This window comes from Manduca sexta, chromosome 26, assembly GCF_014839805.1.
Source record: "Manduca sexta isolate Smith_Timp_Sample1 chromosome 26, JHU_Msex_v1.0, whole genome shotgun sequence".
NCBI classification, from domain to species: Eukaryota; Metazoa; Arthropoda; class Insecta; order Lepidoptera; family Sphingidae; genus Manduca; species Manduca sexta.
In genome coordinates, this window is record NC_051140.1 from 238615 (window position 1) to 254917 (window position 16303).

Consider the following 16303-nt stretch of genomic DNA (forward strand, 5'->3'; position numbering starts at 1 on the left):
CGACGTCACGCAGTTGAAATCGAGAGGTGAAGGTGTGAATAATGGATAGGTGGCATCCATATTGCATTTTAATAAAAATCGATCACCACCGGAGCTAGCAGCGCGACCGCCGAGCAACTATCGTGAAAGTGAAGCAGTGCAGTGTTTCGACGTGTCATCACCGTTGATCGACAGCGATTCGAGGCCGAGTTGCAGCGGCTCGCGAACGGCCATTGCCACCGTGCGACTACGTGACGCGCACGCTCCGAGGACGCGAGCGAACTCTCGCAGACATCCAACCGCCAGTGACCGCAGGCAAGCAAGAAAACAGTCAATCAGTCAGTCATTAAGTCAGTGTGAGCGTAGTCATAGAAGAGAACTCCACGCCGCCATGAACAACACCACGGGCCAAGTCCGCGGGCGGCGACGCAGCGCACGAGCTCCTCTCCCTGCGCTAGGCGTACGAAGAGACCGCGCCGTCCGCTGCGACCGCGAGGAGCGCTACGCCGCCAGCAAGTGGGGCGCAGCGCCCGCCGCGGCCGCGTTACCGCCGCCGCCCACTCATTGGCGGCGGGAGGGCCGATGTCGGCCGGAGCCCGATCGTGCGCTACCGCTCAAGCTGCTTCTCAACGTGACGGCGTAGGCCACTCTAAGGACCCTAACTGCTAGTGTTAGTGCCGCGGGCGCGGCGCCGCCGGGCCTCAGCCTGGGGCGCCGCGTCCGCCTCTCTCGTGCTAAGTTTTTTATTTTGTGAACGCGAGGCGCGTTGAAGAGTGCGACCGCGGCGCCGCTCTCGGCCGCTCGGCCGCGGGCTCCGTCGCGGCGCCCCTAAATTCCGGCGTTAGGTATTATTTTGTGAAAATTTTAGTAGATAAGTGGAGCGCGGCGCCCGTCGTCCGGCGCCGGTCCGCACATCTCTCCCGCTTCTAAAATACGAGAAAAACACAAAAAAAATCCGCGGGACAGTGTGGTGCCGGCGGCGGACACGAGCGCCGTGGAGCCCGGCGCGCCGCCCCTCGCCTGCGCCTCGGTTGGACGCGCGCTCTCGGCGGCACCCTGTTTTTTTTTATTGTTTGCCCATCCGCGGCGCCCGCGTCGACGCCGCGGCGCGCCCGGCGTGCGGCTCGGGCGTCGCGGCGGGCGGCCGCCCTGCGTTGTTATTGTTGGAGAGCGTCGCAGTCCGAGCGCAGGCCCGCGGCGTGAGGGCCGCCGTGCCGGGCCCGGGGCCGGAGGCTCCGCTAGTCGTATCGTTTATTTATCTGAGACCAATGTATTTTTATTTGTAAGCGGCGCTCCGCCCCTCGCCGCGCCTGCCGTCCGTCGGCGCAGCTTTAACGACAGCGGCGGTGGCGGCGGGCGCCGTTCCTAATTCTAGTAGTAGATGTTAAAATTGAACGATACGGTGTCTTGCGACCGACTGTTGACAATTGGGAGAATTATATATGTTTGTACGATAGTGTATTGATCTCAGCTGCGGGTGTCTGCGGCCCGTTCCTCTAGGAGCTTCTGTGATGTACAAAAAAAACGAGTATATTTGGAATTTTACAAGTTTTTTATAATTAGTTTGTAAAGTACTTTTAAGTGAAGGTGGTGCGCGGCGGCGGCGCCGTCCGCCCGCCGGAGACAGCCCGCAGCATATTACCACCCCCGTTCCTCTTTCCCCACTCCCGTATCCCCCCAGCTCCCCTCCTTGTTCCCGTCTTATCCCAGGGCTCTTCGGAGCCCGCCAAATGGTTCATAAGTTTCTAATCGACGTCAATGTATAACGCACACCTGTGTGCTGGGTAAAGCTATCATAGTATAGCACTGCAAGAGCAGAAGATGCAGCAAGTTCACCTTCAAGATCTGAAGAGAAGATATCAAGCCCATGTCAAGTGAAGTTGAACCAGCAAGCTAATACTAAAACATTGGAAACGCGAAGTTGCAAGACTGCAAGAGACCAAGAGCAAGAGATGAAAGCAAGACTGGAAAGTTTTGGTGAGTGACACAAAATATTGTACAAATACTAACAGCGTGTACTCATTTTAACCCATTGCCCCTTAACTTTGTGTCCATACAATGCTCACTCGGGCTGTAGGGTCACTAACACATGCAATATCACAACACCCACACGCCTAATAATTATTGATCACACTAACGCTGCCTCAGTGGCATTATTGAAGCACGGTACACCATCCTAAAGTACGTGGTTCGAATCTCAGGTCGAGATAATTGGGCTTTCTGCACAATATCAGCACAGAGATAGGATTGTGTGATATCGCATTCTCCTCTGTCACGGGACGCAACAGATATGGCGAAAAGTGAGAGCCCTGGTTGCACCACTGTCTTCTTTGGGGATAAAGAATAATTTTCCATAGTAACATTTTTGTCACTAGTATTGTAGTTATTGCGCCCGCGATTAATGTCTTAGAGGGCTCCTCGCCGACTGCTCAAATAAGTATAACCTGATCGTGCTAAGAATATACACTGCATGATAGGTAGAGGGTGGCGGGGCGTCGTGGAGCGAACTTTAACCTGGCGAAAGCAGAGACTATACCGTATCAAAAGTACAGTTCACACGTTTATAACCGAACTATTGTTTCACTACTCCATGGTTATATCTTATACATATTTGTGACATTTAGTCTAGGAGAGACGATAGGAACAATTAGTAACATTAAATTGCCAGAGAGAGAAGTATGCCAGAATCGTGCAGTGGCAATACAGTCTCTGCCTACCTCTATGGAATGAAGCGTGATACTATGTATGTATTAAGTTGCGGAGAACACACAACACACAAGTCGCTGACTCAAATAACACAGTTCTATGTTATATTTCTTGCACAAATTGAATTAATAACACATCATTCTATGTTTTTACAGCAAAATCTCCAATAATCCCGAAACGTAAATAACGGAGGAACCATGACTTATTGTGTTAATTTTACCAACATGAAAATGTTTATTTTTCAGACAAGTAAAATTCTCATAGAACCTTGTTATAATGAGCCAGCGCATTATTACCAACCGTTCCACATTATATAGGCGTAGTAAGGGAGGCATGTTTTGTGCCCCTTTTCTGTCATCTTTAAAATCTCAGGAATATTTACCTCTATCAATAGCCAGACGTTTAAACCACCCGCATAAAACACCTCGGTGTACTCTACGCTATTTCGTGACATGCAATGCATTATTAAAAACACTCCGTCGACATTTACTAGTAAGTCGAAACTAATCTTAATATTTTTTAAATATCAGCGTTCTTTGCAGTAATATCCCAAAAAAGCCGGACAAATGGAAATTTCTAGGGAATTAGCTCTGTGCTTGTGATTAAGGCGAATTTACCCCCCTCAGTCCACAGCTGAGGTTTCCGGTTCAAATCCTGGCACGGGCAACACTATTGGAATTTTGTACTGACTATCAGATTATGAGGCTAAAGTAATTCAAAATGGCTATTTCTAACTTGTGCCTCTTTTTCATTCATCATTCTACTCGGGCTGGCAATTGTAATGAGGAGGACGAGCTAATCTAGTACACCTTTAAAATTTACCAGCTCTGCTTGTTACATCCTGGGAGTATACCATCCGATAGGCAACGGCGTGGCTGTGGCTCTAGCTTTGTTTTAGTCCATGGGCGACAGATGCTGCTTACTATCAGGCGTACCGCACGCTCGTTTGCGTACTAAGGCAATAAAAAAAGCTTGCGCTAGAGTGGCCCTGTATCAAAATTTGTCAGGAGCACTTGAGAGCAGCATTGCTCACTTTTGGCTCCTTACTTAAAATTTGCATGCGGACATCTAAAGTTCAGAGGCCCTAATACACTGATAGCTGCGCTCTTGCGGATCCTAGGCAGTCACGCTAAAAGATGATTCATAAGTCCTCTCATCTAAGGTCACCAACAGCGTTAACGATAACAGCATAGTCTATGTTCCGCATTATCATTATCAGGTATTTTTATTCGGGTACAGTCCCGTTCGAGCACTTTGTCTGTTGACCTCCATGAGAAGCCCGGGCCTACGTAAATATAGCCATCCATCATTCGACTGCCTCGGTGGCGTAGTTGTAATGCGTACGCGGTACGAGTATGAATATGGCGCCGAGGTTCTGGGTTCGAATCCCTGGTCGGGTCAAAATTAATTGTGGTTGTTTTTAGAACTAACTCGCCCGCGACTTCGCTTGCGTGGCACACGGTTTGTGAAATAAAAAGAAATTTATTAGAATTTATGCATATTTCGGACAATGTATATTGCATTTAAATCTGTCCAGTAGTGTAGCTGTTTATGAAAACATATCAGCCGGACGGACATAGTTACTTACGCATTCATAATATTCCTATAGCGTTGGTTTTTGTCTGAATATTTTAATTTATTCCTCAAGCCATTGAAAATCATCTTGTTTTAATATCTTATGGCAACCTGGGAATGAAGAGATCGTGCACTAAATATAGTATCAAGAAATAAATTAATGAATGAAAATGCAATGATTTAAATTTCTGACATTCTTATCCATGCTTGATTTGTTTTAAGTTTATTTCCCCATTATAGAGTTTTGTCCATTTTCGCAACCCTTAAAATTTTTTAAGAGGAACAACTCCGTCAAACCTGTTTACTGCATAACTTTAACCGTTTACGCAGCGCACACAACGGAAGCTCCAAAAGGAATAAACTTTCCCCGATTTTACAATATTTTTCATTAAACTCCGCTCCTATTACTCATAGCGTGATGTTATATAGCCTATAGCCTTCCTCGGTAAATGAGCTATCCAACACTTAAAGAATTAATCAATTCGAACCAGTAGTTCTTGAGGTTAGCGCAATCAAACTCTTCAACTTTATATAATAGTATAGAGGTATACATTATTCCAATGTTTATTGACCATAACTATGATTCAATCTGTATACTTATAAAATAGACAGTAAATTGAACATTCACAAACGGTTAAAACATGCAGTGTCTATTTCTAAAACCCGTATAATCGGCATATCATTCTGACTAATTTTTTACCGTTTCCCACCTATACCGAGAATCTAGGCGACTGAAGATTGCTTCGATGCGATTCGATACCGCTCTGGCGAATTTGGGTGCGTAGACAGAGCAAATTACGTCTAGAAATAGTCTTTTACATCTATGTGGGCTAGGCAACACAAAATACTGGTTTAAAAAAACAACCTTTAATACCAATTTCAATAATGGTAGGTTGTGGCTTATGGCCATATCGGACGCATGGTTTTTAAACCTAACCTATAAAGTTGCATGTTGAACCTGTGAATCGAAGCCAGATTCTTATCGGTTTCAGCCTAACTCAAGGTCTTACTACACTACAAGTAGGTTAATGCACAATAACCAAAATTACATTGTTTTGGAGTATAAGAAACTAAATAAATTTATCAAACTTCGCCATATTGAATGTCACCATGTCCTTTAAATATAATATAATGTTAAATAGTAATAATATACATAAACATACTTAAGTAAGTCATATTAAGCTACAAAGAGTGTCAGTTAAAATCCGAAAATCGTTTTGCCTTTTTTCGTAGTCAGATTAAGTTCCGTGCGAAGAACAATCCAGAATGTTGACCACGCGGCTGGTGCGCGTTAGTTTATTTCGATTTATCTAACATGAGTCAAACTGTGACGCGGTTTTTTTTACTTCTTACTCACAACAGGAAATCGAGTTAATTAGCATAGTAAATGCTTATTATTTTGTTCTTAAACATACGTTTTAAATAATCGGTATTGCCTCAGCCGGATTTATCGTGCAATGTTTAATATTATTTGGTAATCTTGGGGATTTAAAAAAGGAGTCGTTATTCTTTTTTTTATTAAACGGCATATATTTTTATATTTATTGGATGCTAAGCGTAAATTGCAGTACAGTCCAAGTAAACGTACCAATGAGACATCGTAGAGCTATGAGTGCCATGATTTTGGTGATTTCTTTCCTTTCTCGCCGTTCATTAATAAACCTCTATAATAAAAAAAAACACGTGTAGCAAACCGCTTTACACGTAAATGGTGAGGTAAAGGCAAAACATACGGAACTTTTTTGGTCAAATTGAACAACGGTCGGTAAAACAGCGAGCGTGTGCGTTACGTAATTTTTTATCTATGCCAGTCGACTCAATTATTTAGTCCGTTCATCTCTGACCACGTGGTCAGTTCTAGCGAGTGCCGTTTTTGTACCAAAAGACTGGTATGTGGGTCATTGCTAGTCAGTAGGTAGTGATCGAAAATATGAAACTTTTAAGTCAGAAACATTTTCAAAGAGAGATCATGTTTAATCTATAGCGAAAATCTATCAAATTAGCTCACGATAAGTGAATAAGAACGATTTTTTGTTTATTCTGTATCTGGAAACGATAAACTAATTTTGGCTTATTTAGTTTTATTGACCCCGTTTTACGGTTATAGATCTCATCCACGTTCTTTTGATTGTACCAAGGTACTCTGTACAGCCTACATATGTATGTACGTGACTTGGATAAAACTACTGCGTATGTACCTACTACAGATAATAGTATTAATAAGTGGAGTTAATTGCCTTATAAAGTTTCCTGTTTATTAATATATTGTAATACTTATTTATTCAGAAATTAGCTCATAATGCGGTTATATGTATTTGCTGCATTGTTCTTCAAATTGTAATAATGCTTGTATGAACTCATACAATGCTTCTTGGTGTCAGAAACAAAAAAGCTACATTTTTCTAATCCAGACGAAATCTCCTAAGGCTTTACATGGATTTACCTAATCAAAATTATTTAAAAAGCCATTGCAAACGAATGTTTTCAAATTATGTAGATTATACTCTTTAAAAAAGTTATTTGTGTATATTTTATTATAAAAATAATTAATTATTCTTGTTTATAATTCACTTACGTTTTTAAATAAAACACGAATGTAATTTGGCTCATTATGAGCGAATAAACATCCTATTAATATTTAAATAGGTTGATTTAAGAAAAAATAAACATGAAATATTTTTTGTAACCAATTGGATTTAGCAATTTTATTTACATAGTAAGTAAATTTATTGCATCTTAAAATAAATTTATCAACATATTTAATGAAATTTAAAACCACGTTAGCATGTTTCATATCCACCTGGTGACAAAGCCGCAACAATGGCTCGATTAGACGATTCTCTTTCCGGGCTAAGGCGGCATAAATACACATCCAGTGAGTCATATTGGCATAATTCTCATGAACATTTGGTCTAGCCAGACTTATTTTGCACTTTACCGTGGTTTATGTGGAAGAAAAAATTTTAGAACCCTGTGGTAGTAGTGGGTTATAAATCGAAGGCTGTTGGATAATGCCTTCGTCGAGCAAGTTCTATTGAAAAATACAAGGAAGGAAATATAATGTTCATACTTTTGTATAGCACGTTTGTCATAATACGACATATAATTATTTCCTATTAATTGTGAAGTTCCTAAAAATATTAGCATGCCATTATTAATCTTGTTGCAAGCGATAATGCAAAATATAATAATTTAAATTATTAAAATAATAATGTAACAATTGTTATTTATAACCGAAAATGTGATAAGAAACTAAACTTATGACCTACATGCTTATCAGAAAAAAACAACCGTTTAGGCGCGGTGCACACGTTGGGAAGAGAACCACTACCAAGTATTTTGCAAGTCCGCCCCATATATGTGTAAATTAAATTAAATTATGTATCGAATTCTTATTTGGAAAAAATAACGAAGGTTTATTTTTTTTACAAAAAGTTTACATCGCTTGAAGAATAGGGTTGGCAATTATTTGTAAAAATGTGCAGATTCTATTTAATTTCCGTTATATGTCTAACAAACTCATTAAATAAATAAAAGTTTTAAGGGAAAGAAAGAAAAATATACAATTTCTCACAACTTTTCATTTTGTCTGTAAGGTCTATATTTAGGATATAACACTTTTACATAAACATTTTAGTTGATATTACACCGTGAGCTTTCACTTTTCAGTTTTAAAACACAAGCATTTCTCCACTTTATCGAGAGCTCTTAAAAAAAATCTGCTGTAATTGTTAAACTGTATGTACTTAAGTACCCGAGCTGAATAGTCTCTCAAGATATAGATTTCTCCAGTTTGAGAGGCAGGGTTAATTACTTATGGAAAATATTAGATTCTCCTAGCTATTGTAACATTATTTTATGAATTTCAGTTTTCTATTTTCATCTGTTTCTGTAAATACTAAATTATTAAAATTATTTAAAAAGCCTTTGTTTACAATAACCGACAATTCTGTTTAAACTATGATAAGTTTGTGCAGTACGAAACATCTCGATCTAGAGCAGCCTACGAGAGTTTCAAACTTGACTCACTTTCCTAGATTAGAAATCGTTTATTTTTAGAAATGCTACGATACTTTCCTTCGTGTACCCACTGCATGTTTTTCATGAATGGGCCAATTAAAAATGTATTTATAGACTTTATTACGATGAATCATATGTCTAAGGACATGTTTCACAAGTTTGATGTGTGGACCTAATTGGGTTTCAATGTTGCCATTGTAAATAGTTTGCTGTCGGTTCCTGAGTCGGAAAGGGATTAGGATTTATTAAAAAAAAAAATCACCTAAAAGGGAGTGAACACCGCTGACAGCGCGTATGGAGCGACATGCTCGTGAAATAACGACCAAGCTTAAATAAAGATAAAAGAAAGAAGTTAATTTTACTTGCCAGTTATCGTATTAAACTAATATATAGTACTCATTTTATTATTTTTTATTTATGAACATGGCTCCTTTATTTAGTGGCCCTATATCTTCAACGGTTAACGTTTACTCAAGCATAGTGAAACACGCTCTTAAGCTTTCAATCATTTTTTTTCGTGGGAAAAATAAAAACTTTTTAACAAAAAATTATACCGCCTTCAAAAACTACTTAACACCAAAAAATAATTTAACATTACCTATATAGGTACTGGTTACTAATCGACTGACTTCGACTTTGGAGTCGAAGCCTAATAAAAACCTCCTCCTTTTTTGAAATCGGTTAAAAATGCGTTATCGCCGCCATCACTTAGGGGGTGAGTGGAATGATTATGTTCAATGTTGGTTTCACCGGTCTTACGGCGCAATGTCGATACTCGGGAGTATAGCATCAACCGAGCGAGCGTTAGAGTCCCTAACCCCTGTATACCCCAGGCCGGCGTACCAACCAAAACCCGCGGTGGCCTTCTTCAGCACATACGGGTCGGTCCCAGGATATCTTGTTGCACTAAGATAGTTTCTCAGAACGGTCCCTGCAAGATACCGCAGTACGGCACCTCTGTAATTGATGGGGCTAAGATGGCTCCACATGCTAAAAGATGCCTTTGGCGTCTACGACATCGGGAGACTACTACTCGCATTGTCGTCCATCAGAGTCGCTGTAGTCGGGCAAGCAGCCCCCACTGCTCTCTGTAAGCCCCAATCGGTGGCCTCTTACGACAGGCAGGGGATGCCGTGGCGAAATTCTCTAGATGCCCGCATGCTACATGGCCCAAGCTTTCTACCCTAACCAGTGCCGAATTTATATTTTTTATGAGTGTAGGTACGTTTATATATGTATGTAAGTTTCTAAGATACTTCATTTGTTTATCTTATGGAAGGCACTAAAGTTAAATAAACGAATGATTAATTAAATCGAGTGAGCGTCCCTAAAATCTGCCGCCCCTAAGAGGCTGCCGCCCAAAGTCCGCGGCCTATACGGCCTATTTACAAATCCAGGACTGACCCTAACATTAGTGAACAATTTTGTTCTTCCGAGACTTTATACATGACATAAACATCCCACATGTCACGTATATTCAAGTCATATACCTACACCGCTTGGTTTTGCGCACATTTTCAGAATAAAACTGTTTTATTAGTCATATTATGAATAGCCTTTTGTCATACGTGCTTTTGCTCGTATATCAACGTGGAGATATTGAGCAAAGTATTTTAATATGTATATATTGTGTATGATTCGTAGTAGGATAGGTAATTTATAATGAAGTCATCGAATGAGTTTCTTCGGAAACAATGACATGACAACAAACATTAAAGTTGCAAAATAGTGATGTTTAACTGAATTCCATTGTAACCACACGGTGGTCAGCCTCGACATTTAAAGTAGCCCAAAATTTTGTACTGAACTTAGACGCTACTCACATCTCAACGGTCGCGCGAACAAACTCTTCAGCTTTATATAATAATATTATAGATGGACAGATACAACGTAAATGTTAAGTCAAACAAAAGAAAATGACAGCCAGAATATTTCGTAATAATATTTCATTAGAACCATTTCGGTAGGTACATTTATTTTGGGATATACTCAAAATACGAATATACCACATCGACTACTAAAATAGCTGAATAAATTCAATATTTATGTAAACTAAAATGAAACTCCTTATAGTTTATTTCCGTGAAAAAAAATTATAACAAAACTTTTAATAGTTTGAAATGTTGAATTTCTCGTTATTTCTATTGCCGACTCTACACTCACTATAGAAATCGACGGGAGTCCTAACGGGGTTTTCACCAAAACATTCAAAAAAAACCTTCTAGTACATTTTCGTTGCTACCACAGTCGTAAAGACATTAGGCCACATTTTTGCAACTGGTTTGAGACATCAGTATTAGCACGCATAATGCGGGGAGTGTGACGTCGCTCTTACTTAATGCTCCACTTTCGATTAGGCACGCGACAACTATCGATATCGATACTTTAGACGGTACATAGTGCGGGCTGTATCAACTAGTTCTTTAGGATTAAGATGTTATATGTAAGTTTGGTTATATGAAAGCAAGAAAACAAAATTCTTGTTGGTGCAATAAAAGTATTTAAATAATATGTAATACATTTGGTGGCTTGAAACACAGGCCTTGCCATCAGGCGCCATTTCTTTATACATGTGTGTACTTCTTATGGTAACATTTATGTCATAATATAAATAATTATTATAATTTAAATATAGTTTATTGTGCTTAATGGGAACCCCTTTTTAGGACAGTTATTGATAAAATAATAAATTATCGTATATAAACGGAGTTAGTTTTTATTACAAAATTACACGAGTTGAAGCGTGAAACAAGACAAAACGTACAGTTTTGTTTTTAGAAGAAACCTATTCAGTCACAATAAACTACATTAATAAGGAGGTTGCGTTCATATTTTTTCAGTTATCGATACCCGAATGTTGATAACGTCACATCCCTAGCGTCGTACGTGTATTCCGAGGACATTACAGCGATTGTGTAAACTATTGAAACATTCTAGAACGTCGAAATATTGCCCTGTTTTGTTACAAAAAGTATTAATCAATGTTTGTTAGATCGAGAAGTACTTCCACACAAAACGATACATGATTTTAGTAATTACAAAATAAATCACGCCTTTATACCCAAAAGGATAGGCAGAGGTACAACTAGACTTTTCCCACCCTCACACCCACCACTACAGCTCCTGTAAGCCAGGATCAGCAGTGGCACGCATTTTATGACACCGAGCCGTGAAGCTCGGCGAGTCTCAGGGAACACTAATTTGTCATTATCCCGCATCGAAATTAATCAAATAGAAAGATAGGCAGGAGTTGGAAATATTAATTGTCTACTTCCTTCCATGGCAAAGCGGGATACAAAATAATGAATGAAGGAGGCATTTTAAACTCAAGTTTAGGGACGTTTACAACTACCTAGTCTTGCCATAAATATTGTAATAAAGAAAAAAGAAAATTGTTAACTGCAAATAACATTTATTACTTTTACAGTGTGTCAGTTTAATACATAAATATAAAACAATTAAAAATATAAAAAGCTTATTCGAAGTGGTCTCCATTGGCTGCAATACAGTCCTTTAAACGATGAGGCCAGTTATCAATAGAAGCACGCACTCTTTCCATGGGAAAATTCTTCACTGCCAATCGTATAGATTGTTTTAGGGACTCAAATTATCATGGCGTTTAGAGCAAGCTGTACTCTCTAAAACTGACCACAAATCATAATCCAGCGGATTAAGATCGGGACTAGACGACGGCCAGTCTTCAGCTCTGATGAAGTCCGAAACGTTCGATTCCAACCAAGACTGCGTGGACCGAGCTTTATGACCCGGCGCCGAGTCTTGCTGGAAGGACCATACTTGGTTATTGAACATGGTGATGTTAAGGGGCTTAACTACCTTCTCAAGAATGGTATCTTGATACACTTGTGCCGATGTTTTGATACCTTTTTCACAAAAATATGGCTCAGTCACTCCTTCATAGCTAACACCCCACCAAACCATCACTGAAGTCGGATAATGTCCACGTTGCACTCTGTCGACTAATTGGGAAGCTTCCTTAGAGCTTTGAGCATAAATACGGTCATTTTGTTTGTTAAAATGTTGCTCAATTGTAAAAATTTTCTCATCCGTAAACAAAATTTTTCTGTGACCTCCCTTGCGTACCGCTTCAGTAGTTGTTTCGATTTTACCACCCTATTCTTCTTTAAATTATCAGTTAAGAAATGGCCAGTGCGTCTCTTATAGGCTGCAAGTCCTAAGTCATCTTTTAAAATACGCGACATGGTTCTAGGTGCTATCTTCATTTCCCGAGATAAAATCTTTTGCTTTCGGACAGGATTTCTTCGAATTCTTTCCCTTACTGCTTTGACCACCTTTTTCGTACGAACACTACGTGGACGGCCAGATCTTTTTCTGTCACAAACAGAGGAGGTCTCATTGTACCTATTAATAGCCCGGTACACAAACATTTTACTAATACCAAGTGTATGGAGAGTTTTAAAAATTGCATTTGGCTCCATACCTACTTTGTGTAATGCTATCACAGCGATTCGGTTCTCTTTATCACCCCACACCATTTTAATATCGCAAAATATTTTACAATGTATTGGCGCCAAAATGAGAAAACACAATGAACAATCGTATAAAAATGACAGATTCGAAATTCAAATGTAATATTTTTTTATAATTAAGTGTAACAGTATTTATGGCCAGACTAAGTAGATAATAAGTGCAACCAGTCCCTCGCTGTTGGCCAAGTGTGTTGTGTCACGTGATGTAAAAAGCTGTGGTGTAGTAAGCTGTGGTTACAACTACGCCATTGACTTTAGTACTTTACTTAATAAAAATATCACCTATTTCAAGCTATGTATGGATGATAAACAAAGTGGACAAGTTAAATGCTGAGAAAGAAGATGAAATTAACCGTCTTCGAAACATTTTGAAATGTAATATCAGCTTTATACTACATGGATATTAAGACCACTCTACATTCTCGTTGAGATCTCGATCTCTGGTGTCGACGAGACGGGACGAGAGCGAAATTTGCTTTCCACACACTTGCTCGCGCTGTTGTCCCTTGTCATAAAATATTGAAGTGTTAGAAATGTCTGTCGCTGTAGCAAACATATTGTTAATTGGAATAAAAATAGAAACACAAAACTAAATGAGAGCCCTTTATTTCGGGTCCGAAATACAAATACGAAGTGGACACTACAGGAATATATGCTAGACTTAACGAATATGGTCTCTACACTCTTGTATTTGATTATATTCGTGTTGTTTTGGCAAAAATTTCGAGCGGGATTTCGGTAAAATTTGATTTATTCGGTTAACTTTCCATAGGTTTTCCAAATTGTAAACAATACGGAGACTGACAGAAGCTCTACTATGCATAATCGAGGAGGGCGATAAATAAAAAACGTATTTGCAAAAATAATATTTACTTAAACTCCAAAACTTAATCATATAATTCTTACATAGTTATATACATATGAAGTTATTTTATAACTTGTGATTGCAGATCGGTCGCCAGTCAGGCGCCATGCCTGCATCAAAATACCATTACCGCCAGCCAGAACCTTCCTAGCAGTAGCGACAGATGAACATTTCCAAAAGGAAACCCACTACAACATAGTTACTCATATGCATAAATATGGGTTCCAAATCGGTCTGATGATAATTAGATTCTAAATAAAGCGAAGTCGGCAAGAACCGTATTATAAGGATCCTTCGTCATTGCTGTCTTTAATTTCTTAACAAACAATATTATTGCTGCCAAATTTCTACTTAATGACAGAAAACAATACGGATTGCATACAAACCTACCAACTTCTAAATCATAAATATCAGGAATGTGGCACTGCTGATGATTGACTTGGTGACAATTAATCACCCACAGTCTATAGAATTGATCACAACGACCTAGTCCCTTCAATTCTCACTCTTATCTTCAACGTAGCAGTGGCTACTATCGGTCAGCGGCGCGATATCCGCATCCGCTAGAGCCACGGATATCACATCCGCTCTCTCAATATTCACTTCTTTTGTGATGCTCAGAGAATTATCTGGAACCTCGGCGACACCTTTTAATTTTTCCTTCATTATTAAATTGACGATTTCCATCTGCAGTTTCGCGCACATGTCATTCGGGACCTGGAATTAGAAATATGGTCACGCCTTCGTTAGGTAGGCAGGGTGGCAACGCTTGCACCCACGGGCCATAATATGTTAAGGACCTAGAGCCTTATTAATAATGAACTCAGATTCGCTTTGAAGAGTGATATCAGCTAAGATGATATCAAATTAAGATCGGCATCTTAAGAAAGTCACTATACTAACATCAGCGCAAAAGATATCTTAAATCACAATACATGACGGATTTAGACCGTTGAGTTTGTTCTACAGCGGTGATTCAGCTAAGAGCAAGCACTTATTTGACAACTTAAGCTAGGTTTATTAAAGAGTTTAAAATAATGTCTTCTTGAGATTTTCTTCACGCATGAGTATGATTCAATCTGTCTGGATCCCACTCCAATTACCTGATAAGCGGACTATGGTAAGTACAGTGGTATCATATGGGTATTATATATTGTAGAAAATGTACTAATATTTCTTGTTAAAAAATAATAAAAATATATTACCTGCCGCAACAGACATTTGATGTATGTAAGGAAGGAGTCGATCTGGTCTGGCTCATTGCACTCCTCTGTTCTACGCCTCTTTATAGGGAGATCATCAGACGAGGCGCTAAGCCGCCTGTCCCGCTCCCCCTTCTTCGGTTTGTGCTCCTTCTTCGGCCTGTGCTCCTTCCTCCTGCTACTGTGCTTGGGCTCCTTCACGTAGTATTTCGAAGGTTTCCCTTTAGTGTCCTCCTCCACGTATATAACTTCGGTGTAGTTGCCGCTGTCTTCGTCGCCGGACTCCTCCGAGACCACTGTCTCCTGTTCGATCATTATTTTAATTAATTTAATTGTATAATGATTTTTTTCGCGGCTGTCCTTGCGTAAAAGTTTATCTGTGTACTTGGATGAAAAATATGCGTGGAACCCAACCATCTATCCCTCGACAGTGGCGACGACCTACACGCTACTGCAATGTATTTCTTGGCAAAGCAGAGATGTTTTAATAGTGAAAAGCAGTCCCTTATGCCATTTTCTACGACCCCTTCACTTAGTTTTGGGGGAATATAATAATTGTCATCTAGCAACAGTGCTCCTAAAATTTTGTGTAACAGAGCGTCACATATACAGAAGGCTAGTCGTGAGTCATAGGAAATATTAAAGACGTTCAAGAGGATCCGATTGCTGACCTGACTGGTCCCGGTGAGGAGTTTGGGATGTTTCTCTGCCAGGTGGTTCCTAAGATCGTCCACGTTGTTGGGGCGCGAGGTGCGGCACACGACGCACCTGGCGCGCCCGCCCGTCTCCTGCTCGAAGAAGTTCCAGATGTCCGGCGTTAGTTGGTCCGATTCGTTCGAATCCTCGTCTGAGAACAAATAGTATAATATGGATGAGGGATTCCAGGTGTACGTATACATACTGTATTGTTTGTAATTTTTTTTAGCATACACCAGGAAACGCAGTGATCCCGGAACGCGGTACACTTACGTGGACCACTATAACGGGTTTTACACTTTGTGTATGGTGGTCGGTATCCAGGCGAAAATATCCTTCTACTAGCAAAATCTACAGCTTAGTTCATCAGCATTAAATGGTGAGTTCTGCACCATCGTATGGTATCTACCGAAACTATACTAACATATAAAGCTGAAGAGTTTGTTTGAACGAGCTAATCTCAGCAACATTCACAAATACACCAAAAATGCGCAAGAATTTGTATTTTATGAAGATTCCTTGACGACGTAAATAAAAGGTAACATAAAATAGTTAAAAAAACCCGCTTAACGGAGCTGTTTACAGCACGTTTTAAATCATATTATTATTACAATAGGGGCGAACAACGAGGGTCGCACGAAGGGTGACCCCCTTGATATTATTAACTTTATTAACAACGGCTACGTATACTAAAATTAAATATGGGAACACGTCCGATCGATAAGTCTATCGCTAGGCAATGTCGGTCCCAT

General features: G+C 39.8%; 1 protein-coding gene and 1 long non-coding RNA gene across 3 annotated transcripts in view; one reads left to right on the plus strand and one right to left on the minus strand.

Moving 5' to 3' along the window:
* LOC119190755 lies at positions 1-13944 on the plus strand. Its single transcript, XR_005113082.1, has 2 exons — positions 1-1956; positions 13739-13944. It is a non-coding gene; the product is annotated as an uncharacterized LOC119190755 (long non-coding RNA).
* The window catches only part of LOC115452220, a 20523-nt gene continuing 17861 nt past the window's right edge, over positions 13642-16303 (minus strand). For both annotated transcript variants that reach the window (XM_037443427.1, XM_037443426.1), the window contains exons 2-4: positions 15527-15702; positions 14859-15158; positions 13642-14370 (exon numbers count right to left, since the gene is read on the minus strand). In XM_037443427.1, coding sequence (XP_037299324.1) covers positions 14149-14370; positions 14859-15158; positions 15527-15702 — 698 coding nt within the window. In that variant the 3' untranslated portion in view covers positions 13642-14148. The remainder of the gene's footprint in view (positions 14371-14858; positions 15159-15526; positions 15703-16303) is intronic.